Source organism: Rhinolophus ferrumequinum, chromosome 18 (assembly GCF_004115265.2).
Source record: "Rhinolophus ferrumequinum isolate MPI-CBG mRhiFer1 chromosome 18, mRhiFer1_v1.p, whole genome shotgun sequence".
Classification (NCBI taxonomy): domain Eukaryota; kingdom Metazoa; phylum Chordata; class Mammalia; order Chiroptera; family Rhinolophidae; genus Rhinolophus; species Rhinolophus ferrumequinum.
This window is the reverse complement of record NC_046301.1, coordinates 59,189,187-59,215,051: the sequence shown is the minus strand read 5'-3', so window position 1 is coordinate 59,215,051 and position 25,865 is coordinate 59,189,187. Positions and strand designations below refer to the sequence as shown.

The 25,865-nt window shown below is 56.0% G+C and overlaps 1 protein-coding gene across 4 annotated transcripts; it reads right to left on the bottom strand.

The window, feature by feature from the left end:
* Positions 1–1,781: 1,781 nt before the first annotated feature.
* Positions 1,782–25,619, bottom strand: SEMA6B (semaphorin 6B). 4 transcript variants are annotated; one of them, XM_033135133.1, is made up of 17 exons: positions 25,468–25,619; positions 12,198–12,347; positions 11,932–12,055; positions 10,262–10,322; positions 10,065–10,127; positions 9,559–9,660; positions 9,086–9,176; positions 8,639–8,758; positions 8,089–8,177; positions 7,293–7,510; positions 6,343–6,474; positions 5,965–6,114; positions 5,332–5,514; positions 5,098–5,244; positions 4,271–4,348; positions 4,087–4,145; positions 1,782–3,590 (listed from the first exon to the last, which is right to left on the bottom strand). In XM_033135133.1, exons 2-17 carry the CDS (start codon positions 12,316–12,318, stop codon positions 2,716–2,718), a joined length of 2,613 nt encoding a protein of 870 aa, XP_032991024.1. In that variant the 5' UTR covers positions 12,319–12,347; positions 25,468–25,619; the 3' UTR covers positions 1,782–2,715. The 4 variants fall into 4 exon arrangements, with proteins under 4 accessions (XP_032991024.1, XP_032991027.1, XP_032991026.1 ...); XM_033135136.1 differs by lacking the exon at positions 25,468–25,619 and adding an exon at positions 23,285–23,305; XM_033135135.1 differs by lacking the exon at positions 25,468–25,619 and adding an exon at positions 13,171–13,314.
* Positions 25,620–25,865: the final 246 nt, after the last annotated feature.

Here is a 25,865-nt window from a genome sequence, read left to right as displayed (position 1 = left end):
GTGGAGAAAAGGGAATCCTCATGAACTGTTGGTGGGATTGCAAATTGGTGCAGCCACTGTGGAAAACAGTATGGAGGCTCCCCCCCAAATTAAAAATAGAGCTGCCATGTGATCCAATAATTCCACTTCTGTGTATTTATCCAAAGTAAATGAGATTGCTATCTTGAGATATCCCTGTGTTTATTGCAGCATTATTCACACACACACACACAAGAATTATTACTCAGCCAGAAAAAAGAAGCAAATCCTGTGATTTTCAATAACATGGATGAACTTTGAAGGTATTATGTTAAATGAAATAAGTCAGACAAAGAAAGACAAATATCATATGATCTCACTTATATGTGGAATGTAAAAAAACACAAACTCATACAAACAAACTCATAGAAACCGAGAGTAGAATGGCTGTGGGGGGTGCCGGGGGAATGAGGAGATACTGGTCTAAGAGCACAAACTTGCAGTTATAGATGAATAACTTCTGGGGACTTAATATACAGCACGACTGTAGTTAACAACTGTATTGTATACTTGAAAGTTGCCAAGAGAGTAGGTTTTAAATGTTCCCACAACTCATACAAAAAGGTAACTGTGTGAGGTAATGGGTGTGTTAAACTTACGTGGTGATCATCTTGTAATATATACATATATCAAGTCATCAAATTGTGCACTTGAAACTTACACAATGTTACATGTCAGTTATGTCTCAAGGTGAAAACACAGACACAGGTTCAGGAGGAGCTGTTAGATGCCGTCATAGTGTTTTGTGTTTATTATCAGTTCTTTATTATTTCTTGTTCACTGCTCCATCCCTAGATCCTAGCACACAGTAGGTGCTTAGTCAACATGGGCTGGAAGAAGGATTGTGAACTGCAATGACATGCTAAAGCGATCTCTTAAAATGAAATCAGATTATGTTCCCTGCTTAAAACCCTCCGATGGCTTCCTACCCCACTGAAAATTCATAAGGCTGGGAGAGTGGGGGGATGGGGAGTTAATATTTAATGAGGACAGTTTCAGTTTGGGAAGATGAGAAAGTTCTGGAGGGTGGGGATGTGAAGTCCAACAATGTGAATGGACTTCATGCCACCAAACCAAACACTTAAAAATGGTTCAAATGGTACATCTGAATTTATGCGTACTTATGCGTATTTTATAATTTAAAAAAAATGTGTACTCCTCATCTGTGAGGCTCTGCCTACCTGGGGCCCTGCCCTCCTCTCCTTCCCCATCTCTACCTGCTCCTCCTCACCCTCTGATCCAGCCACACTGGCTGCTGCTGTGCTCCTCCTCCAGGAGTGTTCCCACCTCAGGCTTTTCCCTCTGCCTGAAATGCTCTCTACACATCTCCCCCGGGCTGCCCCTTCTCACCCAGACCGTCTCACCTCAAATGTCACCTCCTCCAGCAGGCCCTCCTTGACCACCACCCCAGTCACCCGTACCTAGCACATTATCTGGGTTTTTCTTCATTACATATATCACTACCTCAAATCAAGTTCTAATTTGCTTGTATGTGGCCAGTCTCCCGACTCTTCTGTGAATTCCATGAGGATAGGGGTCTTTGTCCTCACACAGTGCCTGGCACATAGTAGGTACACAATAAATATTTGCTGAAGGACCAATCAGAAATGGGCCCCCATCCAGATGCAGACAGGGACCCAGAATTCTGTTTGCTTCTGTGACACAGCTGTGATTCTCGAAGGTGTTCCCAACTCCCTGGGCCTAAGCCACAGACCAGGTCCCACCCCCTGGAGACAGAGCAGAGCCAAAGCCCTGGGGGCCGGTGGTTGTAAACAGTTTTATTGATGGGGAGGGGGTTGGGGAGGCAAACTCCAGAGAGGGTCCAGGTCTCAGCTGGCCACTCAGCTGGCATGCATGGTCAGCTTGAGGTCGAGGGGGAGATCACAAGGAGATGGGTGGCTTGGGACCGACCCTCTGACCACCCTGGGGCCATATTTACAGGGGGGCCCAACCTCCTTCGGCACCCCCAGCCCTTTACGCAGCTACTGCCAATACAACTTCTGGGCAGGCCCTCCCAGCCCCCCTGTCTGAAACCCCCTCTGTCTCCCCTCAAATTCCTAACCAGCACCGTGGAGGCCCCCCCCCGGCCCTCTGGAAGCCCCTGCCTTGGCTCAGCCAACGCCCAGGCCACTGGGGCCACCGTGCTCACACAGACACGCACCCTGCACGCGTGGCCCGTCCCCACGCACACGCCAGCAGCAGCCTGGCGGGCATACACACGCACACCTCCCTCCCGGCCCCTTGCACACGAACACGGCATGCACACACACACACACACACACACACATACACACTCACACACGCCAGGAGCCTGGGTCAAGGAGGGACCTTGGGGGAGGGCTTGGGTCTGCAGCTGTGGCCCCCTCCCCAGCCCGCCACCTCCAAGCCCCTGGCCGCCACCCCGAGAATGGAGTTGTGCAATTGGGTAGAAAACTGCAAAAGAAATGCAAATTGGAAACAAACCCAAACCCACGCAGGTTAACCTCAAACCCATAGCACATCCTTCTTTCCCCCCCAAACCGCCTCACGTCCCATGGCCCCAGTCGGGGAGGGGGGCTGAGCCCGTTGTGCTTCCCTGTGGCGGAGGGGCACCCCCACACTGGGGTGGGGGTTCTTGAGCACCCACTCGGAGCTCGGCCGGGTCTCTCGCTCCTGGTTCCCATGGCTGGCACCACCGAGGCGTCGGGGAGCCCCGGTCTAGGGCACGGGGGGCGCAGTCCTGTCCGTCCCCCCATAGGAGAGGAGGTGGGCCAAGTCTGTGCTGGGCCGAGCGTGGCGGCCGCGGTGACGGTCACCTGGCCTGCCCTCGCCGCTGTTGAACGTGTGCGTGCGGCGCAGGGTGACTGCTGCTGGGGCGTGGGGGCCTGGCCTCCGGAGGCTGCCTGTGGGTGGCGGGCTCCAAGGCCGAGGGAGGCTGTCGGAGGCTGAAGTTGGGTCCAAGGGGCCGGTGGGTGCCGACACCACCCGCCGGCGATCCGGGCTGGCGTGGGGGGTGAGCGGGAAGTCGCCATGGGAGGCCCGGCCAGGCACCGGGGGCTGCTCAGGGGCCCGGGAGGGGGCCAGCAAGAGCAGGGAGGAGGAGGCTGAGGCCGGCAGCAGGGGGTGGCCGTGCTCCCAGGCTCGGGGGCCCAGGGCATGGGGGTGCGGGGTGGGCAGGCGCTTCTGGGGCAGTGGCGTCTGCTCGGGCGTGGGCAACAGCCCCGAGTCCAGGTCATGGGGGCCACCCTGTAGCAGCGTGGCCTTGGCCCACCCATTCTGCATCAGGGGGGCCAACAGGGCCTCAGGGGGTCCCCCAGCTCCACCACCGCCTGCGCCCCGGCCCCCAGGGCCGGCCCCCCGGCGCTCGCCCAGCCGGCTCACGCTCAGCACGGCCTCGCCGCCCCCGTGGGCCAGGATGGCCTCCTTGTCCTTGCGGCGGGCCAGCTCGCGGCGCTCGCGGAGGCCCACGTACCAGCCCACGCTGAAGCCAGACACCACAGCGCCCACGACGAAGGCCGCCACTGACGACGTCACCAGCAGGTTCACCGACACCAGCCCAGCGCGCTCCTCTGAGAGGCTGGCCCGCAGGAGTCCTGGGCAGGAGGGCCAAGTAAGAGGGGTGGGCGAGGGGTCAGTCCTGGCCATACCTCCCACACCTTGGGCTTATGTGCCCATTCATGTGTCCTCTGGAAGACTGCCTGTCTGCCTTGTTATGTCTCTTTGTCCCTTTCAAAGCCCGTCTGTCTGTCTCTCTTCCCTTGGGGTCTGTCCATCTTCTCAAAATCTGTCCATCTGTCTGTCCTGTGATGTCCCTGTCACTCTAGAGCCTGTCCGTCTATTTGTCTCTTGGCATCTGTACCCAGCAGCTGTCTGTCTCTCATTATCTTTTTGTCCCTTTCAAAGCCTGTAAATACATCTGTCTGTCCCCTGGCGTCTGTCCCTCACCTATCCAGAAATGGGACCTCCTGCCCTTCCAAAGCCCTGATGGAAACCAGTCTCCCCAGCCATCTGGACAGGGTGGCAAAGGGCATGAGAACCCTGGGGACCAGAATTGAGGGTGCCCAGGCCTCCTCCCCTTCCCCTACTTACCTGTGCAGTCCCCTAAGGCTGAGGTGCTGGCCCCGGACACGTCCTGCTCAAAGGTGGCCCTAACGGGGGGAAGACAGACATATTCAGCAAAAACCCCTCTCACACAGCCCAAGTTGGGGGGAGAGGGAGCCCCGATCATCAGGCAGGTCAGACACCCTCCCCCCATCTTCCCTTCCCCTAGTACCTGGTGCCTGGGCTGAGGAAGATGCAGGAACCGTCGGGGGCCCACCCGCAGTAGGGGTCCTGACTGCCAATGCAGTTCCTAGACAGACAAAGGACCCTTTAGGTCTGTCAAACAGAGTCCTTTCTTTGCACAGGGCTTCCTACTGTGAACCCGGGAGTACTGGCCACAGATATCTGCAGTGGGGACTATTTAGTCTCCATTTTACAGACAGGAAAACGGAGGCTCAGGAAAGTTCACTTCTGCCCAGGCAACAGAGCTGGAACTGGAGCCCAGCGGGCGTTCCCAAGAGTCTGTGCCTTGGCTCTGTGCAATGGTGTCGGCATTGCCATGATGGTGCGTGCGGGGCGGGGGCTTCTCAGTGTGGAGGGCTCACAGAGTCAGGGGGTGCCAACACTTTGCATCTGATATTTCCAACCATTTTAGAGTCAGGGAAAGAGCCACCTACCTGGTCCCTAGCTTCTGCTCCTGCTGCTCTTAAAAATGTCATTCAAGTCCCATCCCTCCTCCGCCCACAGCCCTCCAGGGCTCCCCCCTCCCTTGGGGTAAAAGCCCAAGTCCCCCCATGGCCCACACAGCCCTGCACGACCTGCCCTGTCCCCTCCCTGCCCTCACCTCCTCCTCTACTCACTCTGCTCCAGCCACACGGGCCTCCTCGCTGATCCTCTAACACCCCAGGCAGAATCCTCCGCCCTCTGCCCCACTCGTCTTTCAACAGGTCAAGATGCTGTTGGGCCTTTGGCTCAAACTCAGCTCTGCCCTGCTTCCCAGGCCCATCTCCCTTCAATTCCCCCCACACACCCCAAGCAGTGGGCCCAGGAGGCACTCACTTCATGCAGCCCGAGTACTGCTGGCAGCGGGCTACGGGCACGCGGACCACACAGCGGGGGAAGGCTGCCAGCAGGCCTCCTGAGGCCACGTCCAGCTCCAGGCTTAGCAGCCGCTGCCCTGTCTCGCCTCCACCTGGCCGTCCACACCTGGAGGTGAGCAGATTGTTAGCCTCAAGGGTTGTGCCCCATCTCCTTGCCTGCTGGCCCCACCTCCTCGCCTCTGCCTGGCCCCACCTGTCTGGCCGGAAGGTCTCAAATTCCTCCAGAAAGACACTGGGTCCGCTGGTGCCTAAGGCACTGGCGTTGGGCCAGATGAGAAACTTGAGGACCGTGCCCGCCTCAGAGCCCAGGAAGACGATGGTCTGGTTGCCCCAGGGGCCGGCGCCCACGTCCACAGCCACTCGTGTCAGCTGGTGCCTGGGGCCAGGGCAGGAGGGGTCAGGTTAGCCACACAGCCCCTGTGGTCCCCTCCCACCCCCACTGAGCAGATGCAAAGACACCACCCACAACGGGCAAGATGGGCACAGGCGTGGTTACATGTGTACACATCATACTCCCCCAAAACAGACCCCTAAACAGGGCTACCACCTGGGCCCGTCTTTCCCGGAAGTTCTCTGTCTCTGTGTGTGTCTCTCTCTGTGTCGCTGTCTCTTTTGCTCTGTGTTTCTCTGTCTCCCTCTCTCCATGTGTCTCTCCGTGTGTCTCTGGACAGCTCCCAGAGCTGCACGCTGTCTCAGCAAGACTGTTCTCCATCCTCCCCTCGTGTCCGCACTTGGCTCAGTCCTCCCTCCCAACCCACAACTCTGGCCTGGGCTTTCATCACCACCCTCTGTCTCACTGGGACCCCAACCACACACGGGGACTGACCGTGTCAGAGTCCGTACTATCCAGGGCGCATGGCCCAGAGAGGGCACCGCCTCGTCCATCAGGGGATGGGTCTTGACAAAGTTGAGGATCTCGTCAGGGAAGGCGCTAGAGGCGTTGTACTGCATGCCAGGAGCTGCGCAGCACCCAGGCCTGGATGGGGGTGGGGGGTGGTCAGGGCAGATGTGGGGATCCCTGTATAGGGGCTCTGATTCTCCAGGGGACCCGCTGCCCTGCCCCAAGGGCCGCAGTGTTCCCCATCTGTATAATGGGTACAGCTGAACTTAGCAACAGCCAAATAACCACCTGGGAGTCCAGGCCCTCAGTCGTGGCGACAGAACCGCACCCAGGCACCTGGCTCAGGACGGAGGGGGCTCTCACCGGGGCCTTGGCACCTGATCCTCTGGCACAGGCGTCCAGATGGACTCAGGGGACTTCTGCTCGCGGAAGCGGCCTTCAAAGACGGCAGCCACCTGTGTCATGTCAAAGGCGCAGACTGCCGAGCCAGGGATGCTGGGGGATTAGATGAAAGAGTGGTGAGCACTGCCTCGGGCAAGTGTGTGGAGGAATCCTCCTTGTCATCCGGAGCTGTCAGCTGTTCAGTCCCCTGGGCCAGAGATGTCACCCACCTGCCCCATGCAGTCACTCTGTCTCCTGTACAGTGCTCAGGCTAGACCATATTTCAGCTCCTCCATGGCCACCCATGTCCAGGACCACATTGTCACTTGCCTGAATGTCCAGTCTCCCAGATGCCACTCTTGCCCCCTTACCCCCCATTCCCCAGGGGCTTTCTAAAAACACATCGGACCTTGTTCCTCTTCTGCTCCTCAGTCTCCCATGGCTCCCTAGTGCTCTCAGGATAAAATCCAGGCTCCTCTCTGTGGCCCCTCACCTCCCTGCACTCATATCGTCCACTCTCCCCTTCGTTCCCTCCACTCCAGCCACATGGGCTCCTCCCTATTGTGTTTAAACACACCAAGTTCACTGCAGCCTCATGGGCTTTGCACGCGCTATTCCTCCACCTTGGAATGCTCTTCCCTCTTCTTTCATCTCACACTCACTGAAGCCTAGGTCCCATATCCCTTCCTCCAGGCAGCTCTCTCTGATTCCCTCCTCCAAAAGCAGACGATGCTGATGCCTCCCCTCTGCTTCGTTCTGGCCAAAAGGCCTTGGAGGGTCAGTGTCTGGCTTTGTTCTTCCACGGCTGGGGCCGAGGCCTGTTGTGGGTCTAATCTTGCCCATCACCAGGGAATATGCAATGAGTGAATGTGGGACCTCTCCACTCATGCCAACCCAGTGCCCCCAGTTCGCTTCCATTAGCACCCACTGACCTGTTGCTGGGGGTAGAGAAAACGGCCAGGACCACGGGCCGGCCCCCCAGGCTGACCACGCCCGTGACGGCCTGCAGCACATTGAAGTAGAAATGGGAGTCCCCGGGCACAGAGCAGTTGAGCCGCGCCTTCAGGAAGGACGTCCACTGCTTCTCCAGCACGCGAGGGGAGCCCCCCACGTCATTCTTGCACACTCGTGCCACACGGGACACCACCACCTGGCGCGACAGTGGACAGACGGGGCCTGAGCCCTGTGTCCCGGGAGGCCTGGCCTATCACGCAGGCCAGAGTGGAGGAACCTGGCCTTGGCTCAGGGTGGGACCCCAGCTGTAGCCCGCTGGGCACCAGATTCCCCGGTGGGAATGTGGGGATGGCAGTGAGGACCACGGCAGCCATGGCAGTCACAGTCATAATCACTTGCATTTACGGCTCTTCGCTATGGACCCTGCACTTGGTTCTCATTATCTCTAACTTTCCTCCCACAGCTCTACAGAGGAGGGCCCACTGATAGCCCCCGTGTACAGATGGGGAAACTGAGGCACAGAGCAAGCGAAGTGACCAGCCCAAGGTCACACTGGTGGTAAATGGTAGTCTATGCACCAACTGTCTGGCTGCTGGAGTAGGTGGGTAGGTAGAGGGATAGAGGAACGAATGGATGGATGAATTAGTGGATGGATGGATGGGTAAATGAAGGGTTTTGAAGGAAATGGTGAAGGAGATCATCAATGGAGGCGTGGATGCATTCAGCCCCAGGCTGCACTGCCTGGGCCTCTCTGGGAGGGGAGGAGGGCCTTACCTTCTCCAGGTAGTTAAACTCCATTGCAATCTCCCGGAAGAAGAAGTAGATGTGGCTGTCCCACTCCACTGCATGCACAAAGTAGGGCTCTGCAGGAGAGGAGGGGTCAGAACCCAGCCCTTGACATGAGAAAGGGTGTTTCTGGAGCTGGGAACACATCAGCCTGGGTGGCTGCTTTTATGGTGAAAGGGCACATTGACTCATTATCCAGGCAAAAGAAATTAGACTCAAAGTTTTGGGGTTTTCGGGGGGGAAAATCCTAAAATTACTGTGTCTACCTTCCACAAACAGCAAGATCTATTATTTTTGTCACCTTCCTCCCTCATGTGTTAAAGAGATGAGTTCCCTCTATACCCTTCTTGTGGTTCCATTTGGGGCTTCTAAGCCACCCATTTCCAGCAAGTTCTACTTTAGACCCAACTTCAACCTTTCCTCTAGTTTTGTCTTTAAAGAGACCAGTAGGTTCCACAGATGACATGGGAGTCCTCCTCTCCCTATCTCCTTTGGGACTCTTACTGTGGTGGGGTGATTTGCTGAATGTCTAGCCCACCTTTGAACCACTTGGAGTCGTGTTTCACGGTGCGCAGAGTGGGCCGGTTTCCAAGGCTGCGATAGATGACGGCGTCAATGGCTAGGAAGTCGGTGACAGTGGCTGTGAAGAGCATTCCTTCTGGATGGGGGTGACGGGGGGAAGCAGGTGAGAGATTGGATGGTCGAGGCCAGGGGCTGCGGGTCAATACTTGATCTTCCAAGACTGAGCTCTGAACCTCAGTGAGCCACTGTCTCTAGGTGGAGCCCTGACCTCATATAAGCCCTGAGCCCAGGCTGAGCCCCAACTTCCACTGAGCCCTAACTCCAGCTGAGATTCTGCCTGTTTCACAGCTGGACAGATGGTCTCCAGACACCTGCTAAATGACCCCAACTCCAAGAGTGGAAAATGCCACGACTTGCTCCACATTGGGGCCCCATCAGATGGTCAAAGTTGGGGGACACTCACCAGAGAAGAGGGCAATGTTGGCGTGTTTAGGATCATACGGGCAGCGGGCCATGCCACTGATGTTGTCCCCGAGCGGCTGCAGTGTGTCTATCTGCAGGGGGACAAGGCTTGAGTGACAGAGCTTCTGGCCACACCTGGCAGTCCCCAGCTCCCCCATCTCCCCACTCCAAGGGGAATCCTGGCTCCACCTTGGAGGCTGTGTGACTTGATCAGTCACTTAACCTCTCTGGGGCTCAGTTTGCTGATCTATAAATGGGTCTAAGAGTCGATCATAGTAGGTTAGTTATATAATTGGTTAAATATGATCTTCGGATCTTGAACTCTGGGTGAGGAGGCAAGGAGGGCATATCCAGTAAGGCTTTCTGTAGGAGGTGATATGGCCTGGGGAAAGGGGACGGCCAGTGGAGAGCAGGTGAGCAAAGGCTTGGAGGTTGGACCTGAGCCAGCCAAGGCTTCGAATGCTGGAAACTCACACTGTAGTTGGCGCACACAGGGTTGAAGGCATTGGAACCGCACACAAAGAGGGTGGATTCATCCCGAAGTAGCAGCACCTTTACAAAGTTTCGACACTCGCCCTGGGGTGGAGAGGGAATAAAGAAGCCAAGCCAAGGTAGGTGTGGGCAAGGCTGTGGGCCGTGAGAGGGTGTGGCTCGGGCAGAGGGAGGGCCCAGGGATACGGGCGTGGCCATGACGTGTCACACTTAAAATAGGACTGGGGTGGGGGCGTGGCAAAGACATGGAAATCCGTACTTTGTATCAGGGCCAGCCACCAGCTATGGAAAGACCAGGTCCATGGGCGTGGCCATGGCTAAGGATCATTGGGGGCGTGGCTAGGCTCTAGGCGTAGCCATGGCATCACCAGGCTCCAAGAGGGCCAGGGATGAAGGGGAAAAAGGATATGCCATGGGCGTGACCAGGATGAACTGGAGCGTGGCTGTGGGAGTGGGCGTGGCTGGTTGGGGGCGTGACCAGGTCTCACCTCCTGCTTGCCCTTCATCCGACACACGTTGATGTCGCTGGGGTTGGAGCGCCAGGTCAGCTTCTGGGGGCACAGAGAACCGATGAGGGGAGCGCGGTACACCACAGCCCTAGGGACCCCCGCTGGGCAGGCCCGAATCTACCTGGTGAGAGCCCCAGGTGCTGCCCCTTCCCCTCCCGTTTGCAGCCCATCCTCACCCGCTGGTACCGCAGCTCCGTGGAGGTGAACGGCTCCAGCTCTATCCGGTACAGGTTGTCCCTAGGGGAGGGGTGTAGTTAGTGAGATTATGGGGGGCCTCCAATCCCCGCATTCCATCCTCCTGATGGCAGAGGTGGTGTCCAACACGTAACACCTCTGCCACCAGCCACTCCAACACTGAACGTGACTTCACATGCTTGCGGATGAGTATGCCCTTACAACCGCTTCATACCCTAAAGGTTGATCTAGAATGGGTGTAAGAGTCGATCTAGCACATACAGACGTCTTAACATAACCACCGGCGGCTTACCCACCGGACGGCCTACAGGCTACACCCAAGGTCTTTATATCAGATCAGGTACCCCACTCAGCCCCTCAGTCTATTCCAGGCTCTCACCCCTCTCCCCATGCCAGGGAAACTGCCCTGGTCACGGTCATTGGTACCGTCGTGTTAAGTACAGCAGCCACTTGTCTGTCCTCCCCCTCTCCACACGTCCCACTTCCTCCTGGGAACTCCATCCTCAGGAGGGCCCCTGCCCCCCAAACTTCCCTAGTTTCCCTCCTACCTCTCAGACTCTGTCTGGTCTCTTCCCTTCTCCACCCACACCCCTCGTGGGTGGGCTCATCCACGCTAATCCTGACTACCCCTCATAGCAATGCCCACAGTCCTATCTCCAGCCTGGGCCTCCTCCGAGCTCCAGCCTTGGAGTCGCTGCCCCTCAACAGCTCCACGCGGAGGGCTCACGGGCCTTTTGCATTCCGTGCGTCCAAGCTGAGCCCGATGGTCCCCTCAAATCTGTTCCTCCCCGCTCCTCCATCTCGGACCTTCCTCTGTCCAACTCTGTCCTTCCAGGGGCATAGGCCACTACTTGGAAGTCACCCTCAACTCCCCTCTTCTTCTACCCGCCCACATCCAACACATCAGATGACACCGTCAGCTCTGCCTTTAATGTCTACTGAGAATTCACCTACTTCTCACCCCCTCTGTGGTCACCACAATATTCCAGACAGGAACGTCTCCCATCTGGAACAGCTCAGTCCCCTCCAAACTCAGCCCCCACAGTCTGCCCTCCCCAAATAAGCCACCAGAGGGCGCCCGTGAGCACCTGAATCAGGTGCCCTCCCTTCTCTACACACAGCCCTCCAGGGCGCCCACCCACCTCCCTGAGCTAAAGGCCGAAGTTCTCCCCCTTGGGCCAGAGGCCAGAGGCCTCTGGCCCCTCCCTGCCCTCACCTCCTCCCGCCCTCCCCCTCACTCGGCTCCAGCCACATGGGCCTCCTTGCCGTTCCTCTAAGACACCAGGCACTATACGGCCCCAGGGTCTTTGCATAGACGGTGCCCTCTGCCTGGACTTCTGCCTGTCCCCCAGATTTCCTCATCACTGACTCATCATTTAGGTTTCAACTCAAATGTCACCTCCTCAGAGAAGCCCTGAGGCACCACTTCAGCACCCTCTGTAGGTACCTAGTGAATTTTGACCAAACAGTTGTCCCCACCTGCTCCGTAGTATGAACTCCAGTCATACCCAGAGTTCAGCACCCTTTAAAGTCCCACCCCAGGGACACACATTCACTTTCCAGACAAATAACAGGCCCCATCATGCAAAACCTCCTAAAGGCCACCAGCGCCTCCCCACACTCTGCATACTCTGCCCCACAGTCCCCATACCTGTCCCCAATGAACAGCGTCCTGTTGACCCGCAGGACTCGCTGGATGTTGAGGTCCTCAGCGCCCTCTGAGGGGGTCAGGCGTCCTGGCCCGTTTCCCACGAACACGGGATAGTGGTTCAGGTCTGGGGAAGGGAGTGGAGAGGGGTGTAATCCAGGACGGGTGAGCCTGGCCTGGTGAGCCCTTGGGTAGGAGGGGGGAAGCAGGCTCAACTGGGGACCAAGACCCTCCCTTGGGACGCCCCCTCCCCCAGAACCTCCACTCACAGTCCCTGGGGGCCACGCTGAGCGGCGGCGGCTCCTCAGGGAAGAGTCCGTGGGCGCCCCCCAATAGCAGCAGCAGGAGCAGTAGGGCCGGGAGGGGAGGGGGCACTCGCGGGGTCCGCATGGCGAGGTCGGGGCGACGAGAGGTGACACCTGCGGGCGAGGGGTGGGGTGGTGAGCGGCGTCGCCTGCAGGCCCGGCATCCGCCGCCAGATGGGGCACGTGAGCCGCGGCGGCCTAGACCAATTCCCAGAAAAATTCCAGGTTGGCATAATTTAAAATAACAGCAATCGTGGCACTAACAATAATAATACCAGCACTTATTTAATTACCAGAATAACGTTCCTACCACATTTTAGTGAAAGCTCAGGAAACGGTTTCTAACGAAAAATTAATAATGAGAATATTTAAATAACTTTTAAAATTAAATGATTTTAAATAATTAAAAGTGAATAATGATAATAGATACATTTCAAAACATATATTTAAAAATTCAATCTCAAAAGATACATTAAGAAGTCTTAGAATTAAAACATAGACATCTTAAAATGAAAAGCTCAAAAAAATTTCAAAGGCTCTTGGAAGTTTTTAAACCACAATCTAGGAATTGCAGTTTTTGAGAATCTCTGAATACTCCAGCTGGCCAGGGACTTCAGAAGCCCCGGTAAGTCTGACTTCCTTCCCGAGTCCAGCCTTTCTGTCCTCTGCTCCAATGCTCCTGAGACAGGGCCTCACTACCTCTCCAGGGGGCCTGCTTCCCACTCCCATTCAAGGGAATTTAAAGAACCTTCCAGGTGTGTGGAGCAGAGACCCTCCCCTTCCCCCAAAGTGATGGTCTGGTTGGTGAGAGTGTGTGTAGAACTCACCCTCTGGAACCCAGCCCTCCACGCCCCTTCCAGAAGGGGTGCTGCCTGGAGGCCCTGAGTAAGAAACCCACAGCTTTGTCCTTTTGAGACATCCCGGGCAAGCCACTTGCCTCAGTTTCCCTGTCTCAGCAGCAGGGACACCCCCAAGTCCTGCCCTGTTCTCACAGCTTGAGAATTCCGAGCCCCTGGAGGTGGAAGTGACTCGGGAACTTGAGCCTGGAGTGCTTGCCTCCTGGTCTTCAGGGCCCAAAAACAGGAAAGCCTTGCGTAGATCAACAGGGTTTCCTTTCCATGACCCTGAACTTCCAGGATTTGTGACTCAGAGGACGCCGAGATCCCATGTGTGCACAGACACGGCCTGCTTCCTTAAGAGTTTCCTTCCCCGGCTCCTCCCCTGCTCTGCAGCCTCTCATGGCTCCCAAAGACCCTGGATCCAGGACCCAGCCGCTGCCTGGCGTCCAAGGCCTCCAACTTGACTGCCAGCCCCACTCTCGCCTACCCCCCTCCTCAAGCTTCCTCCCTCACAACACCAGCCCGGGGAACCCTGGCCTCTCAGCTGCTCTGTCTGCTCTGTGCCTTGGTTTTTATTTTATTTTTTAACATTTTGTTTTACATTGTGATAAAATATATATAACATAAAATTGACCATCTTAACCATTTTTAAGGGTACCATTCAGTGACTTAAGTCCATTCGCAATGTTATACAACCATCCCCACCATCATCTCCAGAACTTTCCATCTCCCCAAACTGACACTCTTGTCCCCACTAAACACTCACTCCCCTCCCCTCCCCCAGCCCCCGGCACCACCATCTACTTCCTGTCTCTATGAATCTGACTCCTCTGGGGACCTCACATAAGGGGAATCGCAAGGTTTGTCCTTCCATGTCTGACTTATTTCACTGAACATGTCCTCAGGGTTCATCCATGTTGTGGCAGGTGTCAGAATGTCCTTCCTTTTTAAGGCTGAATAATATCCCATTGTCTGGACGGACCACACTGTGTTTATCCATCATCCATGTTTGGACACTAGAGTTGCTTCCACCTCTTGGCTACTGTGAATAATGTTGATGTGAACATAGGCAAGCAAATATCTCTTTGAGACTCTGCTACAATTCTTTTGGGTATATACCCAAAAGTGGAATTGCTGGATCATGTGATGATTCTGTTTATTTTTTTTTTAGGAACTGCCATACAGTTTTCCACAGCGGCGGCACAATTTTCCATTCTCACCAGCAGTGCACAGGATTTCAATTTCTCCTCCTCCGTGCCATCACTTATTAATATGTTTTCTGATTGTACCATCCTAACGGGTATGAAGTGATGCCCGGTGCCATTTAACATTAGTCGTTTTGGTGATAATACAGAACTGAACCCCACGTGCTCTTTTTGGGGAGTCTGGGCCACTTTGAGGCCAACCCCCTGTACGTGGCCTCAGTTTACCCCCCCGACCTTGGGTTACCAGAGGCCTCAGCACCCCCGTCACTCCCCCCCAAGACCATCTGTTTCTCTCCATGAAACTCGAGGCGCCTCTGCTAGCAGCCGCCTGGCGCCCGCCTGTCCGGAAGCGGCCCCACCACCTGCCCCAGCACCTGGCCACCAGGAGCTGCCACAAGGCAGGGAAGCCGTGTGGCTGGCATGTATGCCCCATGGAGTGCAGGGCACCCAGGCATCCATGTGTCTGTGTGCCTGCAGAAGGAGCATGCTGCCTGCCTGCAGTCCTGGGACATGCATTCATGCCCATGGAGTGGGGGCGGGGGGGGGGACATAAAGCAATAAAGTGACCACTCCCACACAGGAGGGCTCAAGCTGTGGCTGGGCCTCTCCGCTTGATCCCTCAACCGTTACTCCAACTCTTGGCAGGCAATCCCATTGTGCAGATGAGGAAACTGAGGCAGGGATGGAACTTCCTCAAGGCCACCCTGCTTCAGCTCCTCCCATCATCACACTTCCCCCAGGTACCACTGACTTCCCAGGTACCACACAGCCTAGTTACTGTAAGTTCGTCATACGTTTGAATTTCCTTCTGGAATCTTTCTCCCACCTGGCACTTCTTTGGGCCTGGGTGTCTGGGCTACGCCTGGAACCTGAGACTTGAGTATAAATTTTAAGGATCAGCTGGTAAGTTTTAAAACAAACAACAGATAAAACATAAACCCTGGAGAGATTTTCACTAGAAGGTGCTGGACATATAGATCAAATTGAACTACTGACTAACCCTGATGTTCCCCCACCCCAACTAGAGCCTCCTTGCTCCTTGTTTCAGCTGAGGGCTCAAGCCACACCTGGGAATCACCTCGGAACTCCCTCCGACACCCCCGCTCTACCCAGCCTCATTCTCTCAACCTGTCATCCAATGCCAGCAACCCCTCTGGGCTCTGTCTTCATATTTATCCAGAATTCTCACCCTTTCCCAGTCTATTCGCTGGTTAGCCCCCATCATCTCCCACGTGGGCCCTCCACCCAGGTCCCCTCTGGCTCCCTCCTTTGCATTCCCAGTCTGTCCCCTCTGCAGCAGCCACCAGAGAGAGCCTGTGAACACCTAAGTCAGGGCTTTGTCACCCCTCTCCCCAAAGCCCTCCAGGGTTCCCTCTTTCCTCAGGTAAAAGCCCAAGTCCTCCCCAGGCCCACAAAGCCCTGCACTACCTGTCCCCATCCCCCTGCAGCCCTCCTCTCCTCTATCTCCCCCTTGCTCACTCTGCTCCAGCCACACGGGTGTCCTCACAGTTCCTCCAACATGCAGGCATGGTCCTGCTCCAGGGCCTTTGCACGGGCTGTTCCCCCACACTTGAAACCCTCTTCTCTCAGATAGCCACATGGCTCCCTCCTTATTTCAGGTCTTTGCTGAAACGCTCCCTCCTCAGAGAGACAATCCCCCCCCCCCCCGCCCCCGTCCCCATCACCCTGGACTCCAGCAGCCTCGCCCCTCCCCATGTACCTCCCACCCCCACCTGATGTCACTCGCTCAAAGGGTCCTTTAGACATTTGTGGTCCAAATGTGGTCCTCGGATCAGCAGCCTCAGCCTCACTTGGGAGCTATTAGAATGCAGAGTCCCGTACCAACCAGACCGGCATTTTAGCAAGATCTCCAGAGACCTAACTCAGTGAAGCGGGCTCCCTTATGTTCGGACTCCCAAATGAAATAACCACCCACATAACAGCCCATTCAGAGCCCGTCTGCCCCCCTGAACTGTGAGTCCCATGAGGGCAGGCCTGGGTGTGTCTAAGTCATGGCCCCACAGTGTCTGGCACACCATTGGTGCTCAATAATGGCTTGTTGTATGTTGAACTAAGTGTTAGCACCAGGAGTTGAACCCAGATCAGACCTCCTTCGTGGCTCAACTTTGCTCATCACCTCTGCAGCATGCATGGGTGTCCGCAGGAGGGTGGGTCCCCCCATGCATGTCCACGGGCCCTGATGGCCACTGCATATCACGGCATCTGTGTGTTCACACATATCCACTGATGCCACCACAGAACACACATGTGCCCCAGCAGTGGTGGGTGGTGCACATATGTGTGCGCACATGCCTGTATGTCCAAGTACACACACACACACACACACCCACACACACACCCCCCCCAACACACACCCAGGAAGCTGCTGGCTGCATGATGGCTTTCTGGTCGTCAGTTAACAAGGAGCCCAATTAAGTGCGAGCACCAGGCTGGTCAACCCCCGTGTCTCCCTACCTTCCCGCCCTGCCCCCCAGTGTAATCTCACTGGCAGGGTGGGGCAACTGAGGCCCAGAAAGAGGACTGGACAGATAACAGTGCCTGTCGAACAGCCCCAGCTTAGCAGCCCAGTCTCTGGAATGCACATTCTAGGTTCAAATCCCAGCTCTGCCTCTTATCAGCTGCGAGACCTCGGACAGTCACTTCCCCTCTCTGGGCCTCAGTTTCCCCGTCTGTAAACGGTGGGTGACTATAAATCCAATCCTAATACGTTGCTATGAGGATGCAAGGACATAATTGAGACTAGCACCATCCAACAGAAAACCACTCACGCACATGTGTTGTTTTAAATTTCCTAGTGGCCACATTGGTGATTCAATAGCCACACACGGCCAGTGGCTGCCGTTTTGGACTGAGCATGGTGATTAGCTCATAGTAACTAGAACTATTGAAGGAATAGCAAGAAGGTCCCAGCAGGTGGCGGAAGGACCCTTGGGATTCTCCCCCTTTTCCAGAAAAGACACTGAGCCTTGATTCCCCATCTGTAAAATAAGGCACTAGAACAGGGCCTGGTCCACTTTACATGAAGTGTCCTTGCTGGGTGACCTTGAGCCAGAAGCTCACCCTGTCTGGGCCTCTCTGTATCATGGCAGGAACTCAGTGACCTCAGGCCAAGCTTGGAGCCCCTATTTCTCCATCTGCCATGGCAAAGATGGGGCGGAGGGTGGATGCCCATCTCCAGTTCCATAGAAGGAGCTCCTGTCAGCCCGGCCTCCCCAGGATTCCAGCCCTGGGGCCCGGTGTCCCTGGGGAGATCGAGTAACGAGGCCCGACAGCCAAGCCCCTGTGCTGTCCAGGTCTAGTTACCGGCTCTGCTTACAGCTGCCTCCTCCAGCTGCCTCAGTCACACTCATGACAGCCCAGCCAGGCTCCAGAGCTGTCTAGGAACTTGGCCGAGCAGCCAGAGGGTGTCCCTGGGGTCCTAGGCATGGGGGGCTGGGGAGAGGTCCCTTTGTCCCCCAACGCTCTCTCAATGCCAGTTAACTCATCGCCCCCCCAGCCTGGGAGGCGGCCAGTGCATCCCTCTCCATCCTCGACCTTCCTTCCTGTTTCCCCATCAGTGCACCAAGCATGATAACCATCACCGCTGGGTTATCACGAGGAGTAAATGAGCTACGCATACATAGTAGGTACTTAATAAACTGTATTGACTGCTGTGCAGCCTTGGCTTACATGCGCTCCCCCTCTGGGCTTGCTTCTTCTCCTGTGAATCAGGGATGAAAATGTCAGCTCCCTGAGGGCAGGGGATCTGGCATACAGTAGGTGCTGAACAAATACCGGCTGAACAAATGTCCTACAGTCCCTACTTACAAAAGAGCTGCAAGGATATGTTTATTCCTATGCACCAACTATGTGCCAACACAGCCGGGGGTTCAGTCGTGAAGAGGATTGTGTGTCTTGGTACAGAGCCGGGCATGCAGTCAGCACTCCATTAATGCTTAGTGTCTCCTTTGGAGAGGATGGTACTCTGAATACCTGAGCCATGTCTATCCCATAGCAGCCCAGCAGAGCAGAGATTTAAACTAAGATTTTATGAAGGCCCTACTCTGTGTGTGCCACGTGCTGGGCAGAGCCCTTCACACATATAAACTCATTTCCTGCACACACCAACTGGATGAGGCAGAGATCAGCACCATCACCCCATTTCATAGATGGAAAAACTGAGTCTCAGAGAGGTTAAATCACTTGGCCAAGGTCAACTTAGCATGGAAGGATACAGCCAGCATTTGAACACAGCCATGTGGTTATATTGCCTCTTGCTGACATTTATTGAGCACCCACGATGTGCCATCTGTCTACGAGGCTGCACAGTCTGAATAAACATTTCGAGACTAAGCGAGTGGAGACCCAGGCTGTCCTGCCCCAGGTCACTCAGGGAACCAGGGAAGAGACCAGGTGGCAGAGGCAGGACCTTGAGTGGGGGACACGGGCAGGTCCCCGGGGTTCCCGATCCAGACGGGGAGGGGGTGCTCCCAGGTAATTAATTTTAATCACTGTTTGGAAATTGGGCCGCCAGGAGGCAAATCGGAAGCAGCAACTTGTAATTAGGAATGGGAAAGGGAGGGCTGCTTTGTCGGTGATGCCGCGACCATTCCGAGGAAATTAAAGTGTCATTTATACTCAGCGGGTAATTAGGGGGCCCGGAAACAGGCCACCTGAGGGGGCTGGGCCTGGGGCTGGGCACCAAGTGGAGGGCCCTGGGCAGGTCTGGGGGCAGATGGGCCCTCAGCGCCAATTTGGAGGAAATACAGTCAGGCTCTGCTTTTGGGATCCAATTTTGGGGGACAGAGGGAAGTTAGGTTTGGCTCTCGGAAGCTCCACTTTAGGGAGGACTAAGAGATCTGGTCCTTGCCCTTTGTGTCCTCCATCTAAGAGCAGAAGGTGGAGAGCCTGGCCCCTCTCACTTGGGGTTCTGGGAGCCTTCCTCTCCCCCAGGCTGAGCCCCTGCCCTGGAATTCCTCCAGTCACTGCCCCTCTCCAGAAGCCCTGCCTGGGAGGACACAGGGATCCCCAAATGGAACAGGGCAAATAAGAGTCTGCAGGGGGACACTATTGAGAGATACGGAGCTGGAGGCAGGCAGGGCTGTGCCAAGTGCTGCTGGGAACGGAAGACCTGGCGAATGAACTTGAAGAAGACAAAGGCGGGAAATAGGTCCCATGGGAAGGCCCTGGGGTCAGAGCGGACCACAAGTCCTAGTGAGTCAGGGCTCAGGAATGGCAGAGACGCTGGCAGAGCGACATGGGCTCTGGGGGATGGGGCCTGAGAAATGTGCATCAATGGAGAAAAACAGCGAGGGGCAGGGTCCCTGGTTTGCTGGGTGACCTCAGGGAATTTGCCACTTCAATCTGGGCCTCATTCCTCTCTCCTGAGCCTGGGAATCAGACCTTCAAAGAGAAATCATAGCAAACACTTATGGAAAATCTATTATGCAAATATATGGTGATGGAAGGAGAACTGACTCTGGGTGGTGAACACACAATGGGATTTATAGATGATGTAATACAGAATTGTACACCTGAAATCTATGTAATTTTACTAACAATTGTCACCTCAATACATTTTAAAAAAAAGAAATTCTTAAAACAAAAAGAAAATGATGAAAGAAGGAATCTTGGAATATTAGGAATGAAGAAAGAACCACAGAAAGAGGAAAAATATGAGTAAATGGACTTTCGCTTCTTGAGTTTTCTAAATTACGTTTGACAATTAAAGGGAAAAAATATAACAACAACAACAACAACAACAAAACATCTATTATGTCCCAAGCCCTGTGCTATGGGGCTTTACAGAAAGTACTGGTGGGGTAAGTGGTAAGGATTCTTCTCAGGATTTTAAAAGTGAGAAAATTGAGGCGAAGAGTGGGTGAGTGATTGCACAGCTAGGAAATGGCCAAGCTGGGATTTGAACCTAGGTTGTCTGGTCCAGACACCACATTCTTAACCATAGCACTACCTGCCCCCAGAGAAAGAAGTTCTCAGCCCCTCCCCGCATGAGCAAGTCCAAAATCTATCCTATCCACCCACTTGTTTTCCCCTCTGTTGCCTCGGCCTGACCAGCCCCCATCATTGCTCACCTGGACCAGTAGAGTTGTCCCACCCCCATCCCCAGCACTGGCCCTTGCTGTCCACCATCCATCCTCCCTGCAGCATCCAGGAGGCACCTGTGGTTACCTGAGTCAGGTCCCACCTTCCTCTGCCCACAGCCCTCCAGGGCTCCCACCTCCCTCTGGGTAAAAGCCCGAGTCCTCCCTGTGGCCCACAAGGCCCTGCATGATCTGCCCTCATCCCCTACCCACCCTCACCTCCTCCCGCTCTCCCCCTCGTTCACTTTGCTCCAGCCACACAGGCCTCCTCCGTGTTCCTCCAACGCACCAGGCAGAATCCTGCCCCAGGCCCTTTGCACAGGCTTTGCCCTCTTCCTGGAATGCTGTTCCTCCAGATGTCTGAACAACTGGCTCTTTCTCATTTTCCAACTGTCAGTTCAAATGCCACCTCCTCAGAGACACACTTCCTGACCATCAGACACTCTTTCTGATTCCATCAGCCCCACCCTTCTCCGCTACATCATCCATTATTATTGCCTTCAGGGCACTCATTATACTTGATTTACTTTACCTCTCTAGTTAGTGTCCAATCCCCACCTGGCTGTGAGCGTGACAAGTGTAGGGCCCAGTCGACCTTGGTCACTGCTGGGTCACTGGCAGCCAGCACATAGTAGGTGTTCATTAAATATTTATCCATTTATCAAATGAGAGCAAAGACCCCACCACTCCTACTGAGACACATGGCCAGAGGCCACAAATTTCTGCTTTTCAAAGTTATTCCTTTTTCTGGAGTAAGAAAAACAACAGGACTATGCATTTTGCCTGCATCCTATTTTTTAGATGTTCAATCATAGGAAAGGGAGAACAGTATCTATGTTTTACTGATGGGGAAACTGAGGCTCAGAGAAGGGGGCATGAATGAAGAAATGGACTCAAACCAACGATGTAAGTCTGATCCCACTGTTGTGGCAATGTCTAATGGCAATAATTCACAGTGGCTGTCCACTGCTCGTGGGGCTCTGACTACAGGTAAGGGAGAAGGTCCTTCTGAAACTACCAGAGAACATGTGGTCTCCCTTGGTGAACTCCTACATATTCATCACTGTCCTAGCTGCAATGCCCCTCCTCAATGCATCTTCTCTGATTAACTAGGCAGAGCCCAGCTTTCCCCAGCCCCATTTGCTCATTCTGCCCATGAAGCAGAGGGCCAGTGCCTACCTCTGTTTCCCCTCCCCGTTGAAGGCCAACCAGAGCTAAAGCATCCCTCTCTGGGATCCTAGTGTCACCCAGCATGGGGCACAGCACCGAGAGCATTTGTTGAGTGACAGATCTCCCCAGCTGCCCTGGACCAGGTCTCCCCTAGGGCCCTTCTGGGAAACCACAATGCTCCCTTTGGAGTACAGGCTCAGCCTGGGCCAAGGTGCACCCTGGGAAATGTAGTCCTCACTAGACTGAGCCTCCCTTCCAGCAGGCCCTGGGGCAGCCACCTTTGGACCGTGGGGCCAGACAGTGAAGAGTCATTGAGGGTGGCTGGTGCCCTTCTCCCCCAACCCCGTATCCCTGTCAGAAGGGACGGAAAAAGGTCCGAAGGTCCCCGTGTCCCAAGTCACCTCCTTAGTGTTCTGTCACTTTATCTGGACATCCCCGAAGGGCAGGTGATGAATGACTGTGATAATAAAAGATAATTTTGTGGCTCAGGCCCAGACCCATTAGGTCACACACCGAACCCCGGCTTTGGCAAGCCAAGGCTGCACCATTCACAATCATGGGGCTATCTAGCGTGGGGCTCTGTCCCCTGAGCTCCCAACCCTGCAGCCACCTGCCAGAGAACTCAACAACAGGATGTAGAGCAGGTGGCTGGGGCCTATGTCCATCGGGGGCTGCCTGGAGCCTCAGTTTCCCTATTTCTGCTAAATGAGGCTCTACCCACAGTCAACCCCAATCACTGCTGTGTCTTGGGCTTATCAGTCTGAGAATCAGCAGCCCCTTAAATGACAGGATTTTAGAAGCATATTATCTTAAACATTTCAGTTCAGAAAAGCCAGAGCACCTGGAAATTTAGAAGAAATCTGGAAGGTCATCTGGAGCAGACCACTATTAAAATTATTTTTCCAGGATTCTGTAAACATGGCTGTCCAACTCCACTTGCTTGCCTCCCAGGACAGGTAACTCACCATCCCTCCAAGCAGCTAATTTGGTTTCCAGTAGCCTGTCTCCTGGTAGCTACCCTTCCTCACTGCTGCTCAAGGTCTGAAATGTTGCCCATTCACTCTCCTACTCTAACACATTCCATGGCTCCCTCTTGCCCTTGGGATAAAGTCCTCTCCTCAGCTTGGCATTCACAGACCCTGCCACCTCACAAGCCTCATTATTCATTGTCTCCCACTCTTAAAATAGTCCAGCCACTCAGGATTCACACAAGACGCCCCACAGTGGCTATCTTTGCCATTCCTTCCACCTGGAATCCCTGTCCCCCTCTCCTCCTGGCAACATCCTTCAAGCTCAGTGCCAGCATCCCCTCCTCCAGGCAACCTTCCCGGCTTCTACCTGTCCTGCCCCTGGCTGAGGCCTCTCTGGGCCCCCGGCATCACCCAGCAAAGGGCCAGGCATCCAGACAGTGCCACACCCAGGGTCAGCTAGGGACACTCTCCTTCCCAGGAGACGGACAGTGACCGGCATGTCCTTCAGCCCCTGGGGATCCAGCTCACCTGTCCTGCAGGCTGACGTCAGGGTCACCTTTCCAAGGACAGTTTGATTTCTATCTTTCAGGTCCAGCCCCAGGTAACCCCAGCAACTCCTGTCACAAGCCCTGGGCAGCCACTGCAGATGCAAAACACTCCGACAGGGGAAATCTCCAGCACCTTCTTTGCCCAAGAAGAGGCAAAAAACCAAAGCTTAGCCCCTCCCAGGTCACTCAATACCTCCACTTGGAGACACCGTCTCACCTAAAAGCAGAGGAGGCGACAGGACCCTGCGGACCTGTGGGTGCTCAGCTCTGGCAGAAGGCAGGGGGGGAGTGGAAGGATTGTGGAGAGGTTACAGATCCAGGGCATTCTTGTGTGACCTCTCTCTGCTTCATCTCCCTCCACTCAGCTCCTAAAACCAAAGAGTACCTCTTGGGGAGACCACAGCCCAGAGAGGGCTAAGATCTGTCTGAGGTCACACTGCTGTGCTCTTCCTCTCAGCCCCCTGCCTTTTCCTCTATGTTGATTTTTTTTTTTTTTTTTGGAGAGGGGTGGGGTGTTGGAAGCTCCAGGTCTAACTTCTGCGCAGCCCAGGGTAGACAGGGGAGTGGGTTCCAGGGGAACGTTTGGGAGGGCACTTGGGTCTTTTCACATGAGGGTACCTTTCCCCTGACCCCATCTAGCAGCCCCAGGAGTGGAGAGGCCTGGCTTCCCTCTTCACCCACTCTGCTGCCTCCCTGGGCCTCAGTTTTCTCATTTGCTCTTGGGAATGAGCTGGTACAGGGTGGATGCATTACAGTTTCATGAGGCTCTGGCAGGCTGCCACCTGCCCAATATCCAAGGGGTCTCCTATGGCTCCAGCGACCTCCAGCCACCTTCCTGGAGAGCTTGGGAACCCCCTCCAGAGTCCTGACCCCACCTACAACCCCGAGCCATCTCCCTACACACTGGACTCTCTTGAAATAGAGTTTCAGCAACTGCCCAGATACGTCTGAAATTTTCATCCTTGAAAGAAATTGTCTACTAGGATATGGGAAAAGGGCTGGGGGGTGGGGAGCGCACGGGGGAGGGAAATGCCCCACCTGTACTGAACTTTGATTTTGGAAAGGGAATTTGATTTGGACCCCTTGAGAAGCTGAGGGAATCCAGAGAAATACGAAGAAATGCAATTTTGCAAATTAGGTGGGGGTCCTCCCCACTCCTTCTTCCTTAAATTCAGACCCCCAAAGCTCGAGGGCTCCTCTACTAACCCCGCACCCCAGTACCCTTTGGGTCTGGGGGTCAAAGATGACAACCTCAGGGGTAAGATGCCAAAGACCTCAGCTAGAGAGTGGCTAATCGGGGCTGAGGGTATGTGAATTGCCCCCAGTCGCAGAACTCTTGCAAACACTTCCAGCTCCAGAGTCTACCCGTCCGGGGCAGGGGCAGGGACCGGGGTTCCCTACCGCAGCGCCCCCTCTGGGAGGTGCCCCAAACTCGGAGGACTCCCGGAGGCAGAGAGCAGGACAGGGGGGCACGTGACCCCCTCCCCGGGGACCAATCAGCGCCTGCAGGAGGGGGGCCCACAGTCGGCGCCCCCACCCCGCCCAGCGGCGCGCTTGGAGAGAAATGCTTTCTTTGTCCCTTTGTCAGCTCTTGGGGCGCCCCGAACCCCCGGGGCTCCCACTGCCGCGGTGGGTATCCGGAACCGTCGGCTCTCTCCCCTCATCGCGGCCCCTCCCCCGCGGCCGGGGCCCTGGACTCGATTTGGGCCAGGCAGGAGGCTGGAGAAGGCTCAGGGGCCCAAGGTGCGGCGGCTAGACCGTGGAGTGGGGCGGTGGGGCCTCACTGCGCGGAGACCACCACCCCAGCCCCCAGTGGCCCTCGACTTAGCCCTCAGGGCCCCGCCCCCCAACACTAGCCCACATCCCCGGCCAGCAAGCCCCCTGCATACCCTGAACCCCCCACCTGGGCCCAAATCCAGCTCCCCAGCGGCGCAGCCGCGAGCCCCCATTATTGTGCCTCCTACGGCCCCCCTGGACAAAATCTCCACCCGCTGCGGTACCGACAGAACCCCCATTAGAGCTCCACATCCAAGCCCCCAGCTGCGGTGCCATTGGACACCCCCATTATGGGGCCTCATTCAGCGCCCCAGGCCCAAATCCAGCCTCTTCAAAGCGTTGCTACTGGACCCCATTATAACGCTCCACACAGTGATCCCCTCTAAAATCCAGCCCCCTCCCCAGTTGCGTTGCTGACAGATCCTCCCGTCATAGCACCCCACAGACCCTTTCACGGCCCCAAATCCATTCCCTTCCCAGTGGCGGCGTCCTCAGCACCCCTTCCATTATAGCTCCTGACCTGGCTGCCCCAGCTAACAATTCAGCCCCCCATCTGCGTGCCGACAGACAACCCCAGGGCAGCACCTCCCCAGGCCCCTCTCGCAGACGCCCCGGGGCGCTCACCTCGAAGCCGCGGCAGCCGCGAGTGCGCGGGAGGGAGCGCGAGGGCGGGAGGGCGCGGATGGGGGGGTCGGTGCGCGCACCTGTCCCGGCCCGGCCGGCTCAGCCGGGCATCCCGGGTGGGGAGGGGGGCTGGGGGCGCGCGCGATCCCGCCCCCGGGCCGCGGAGCTGCGCTGGGGGAGGGGGCTCAGCCCCGGCCCCCCGCGCGCTGGCGTTGGCTCCGGGGGGGGCGCTGCGCGGCAGCCGGACCAGGGGCGCGCCGCGGCCGCATCTCCTCAGCCAGCCGCGGCGGCCGCTGCGACTCGCGCCTCGGCCACCTCTGTCCCCCGCCCCTCAGCCAACCCCCCCCACGCCAGCGGGGCCGGAGTCGCGCAAAACGCGGCCCGGAGTGCTAGCGGCG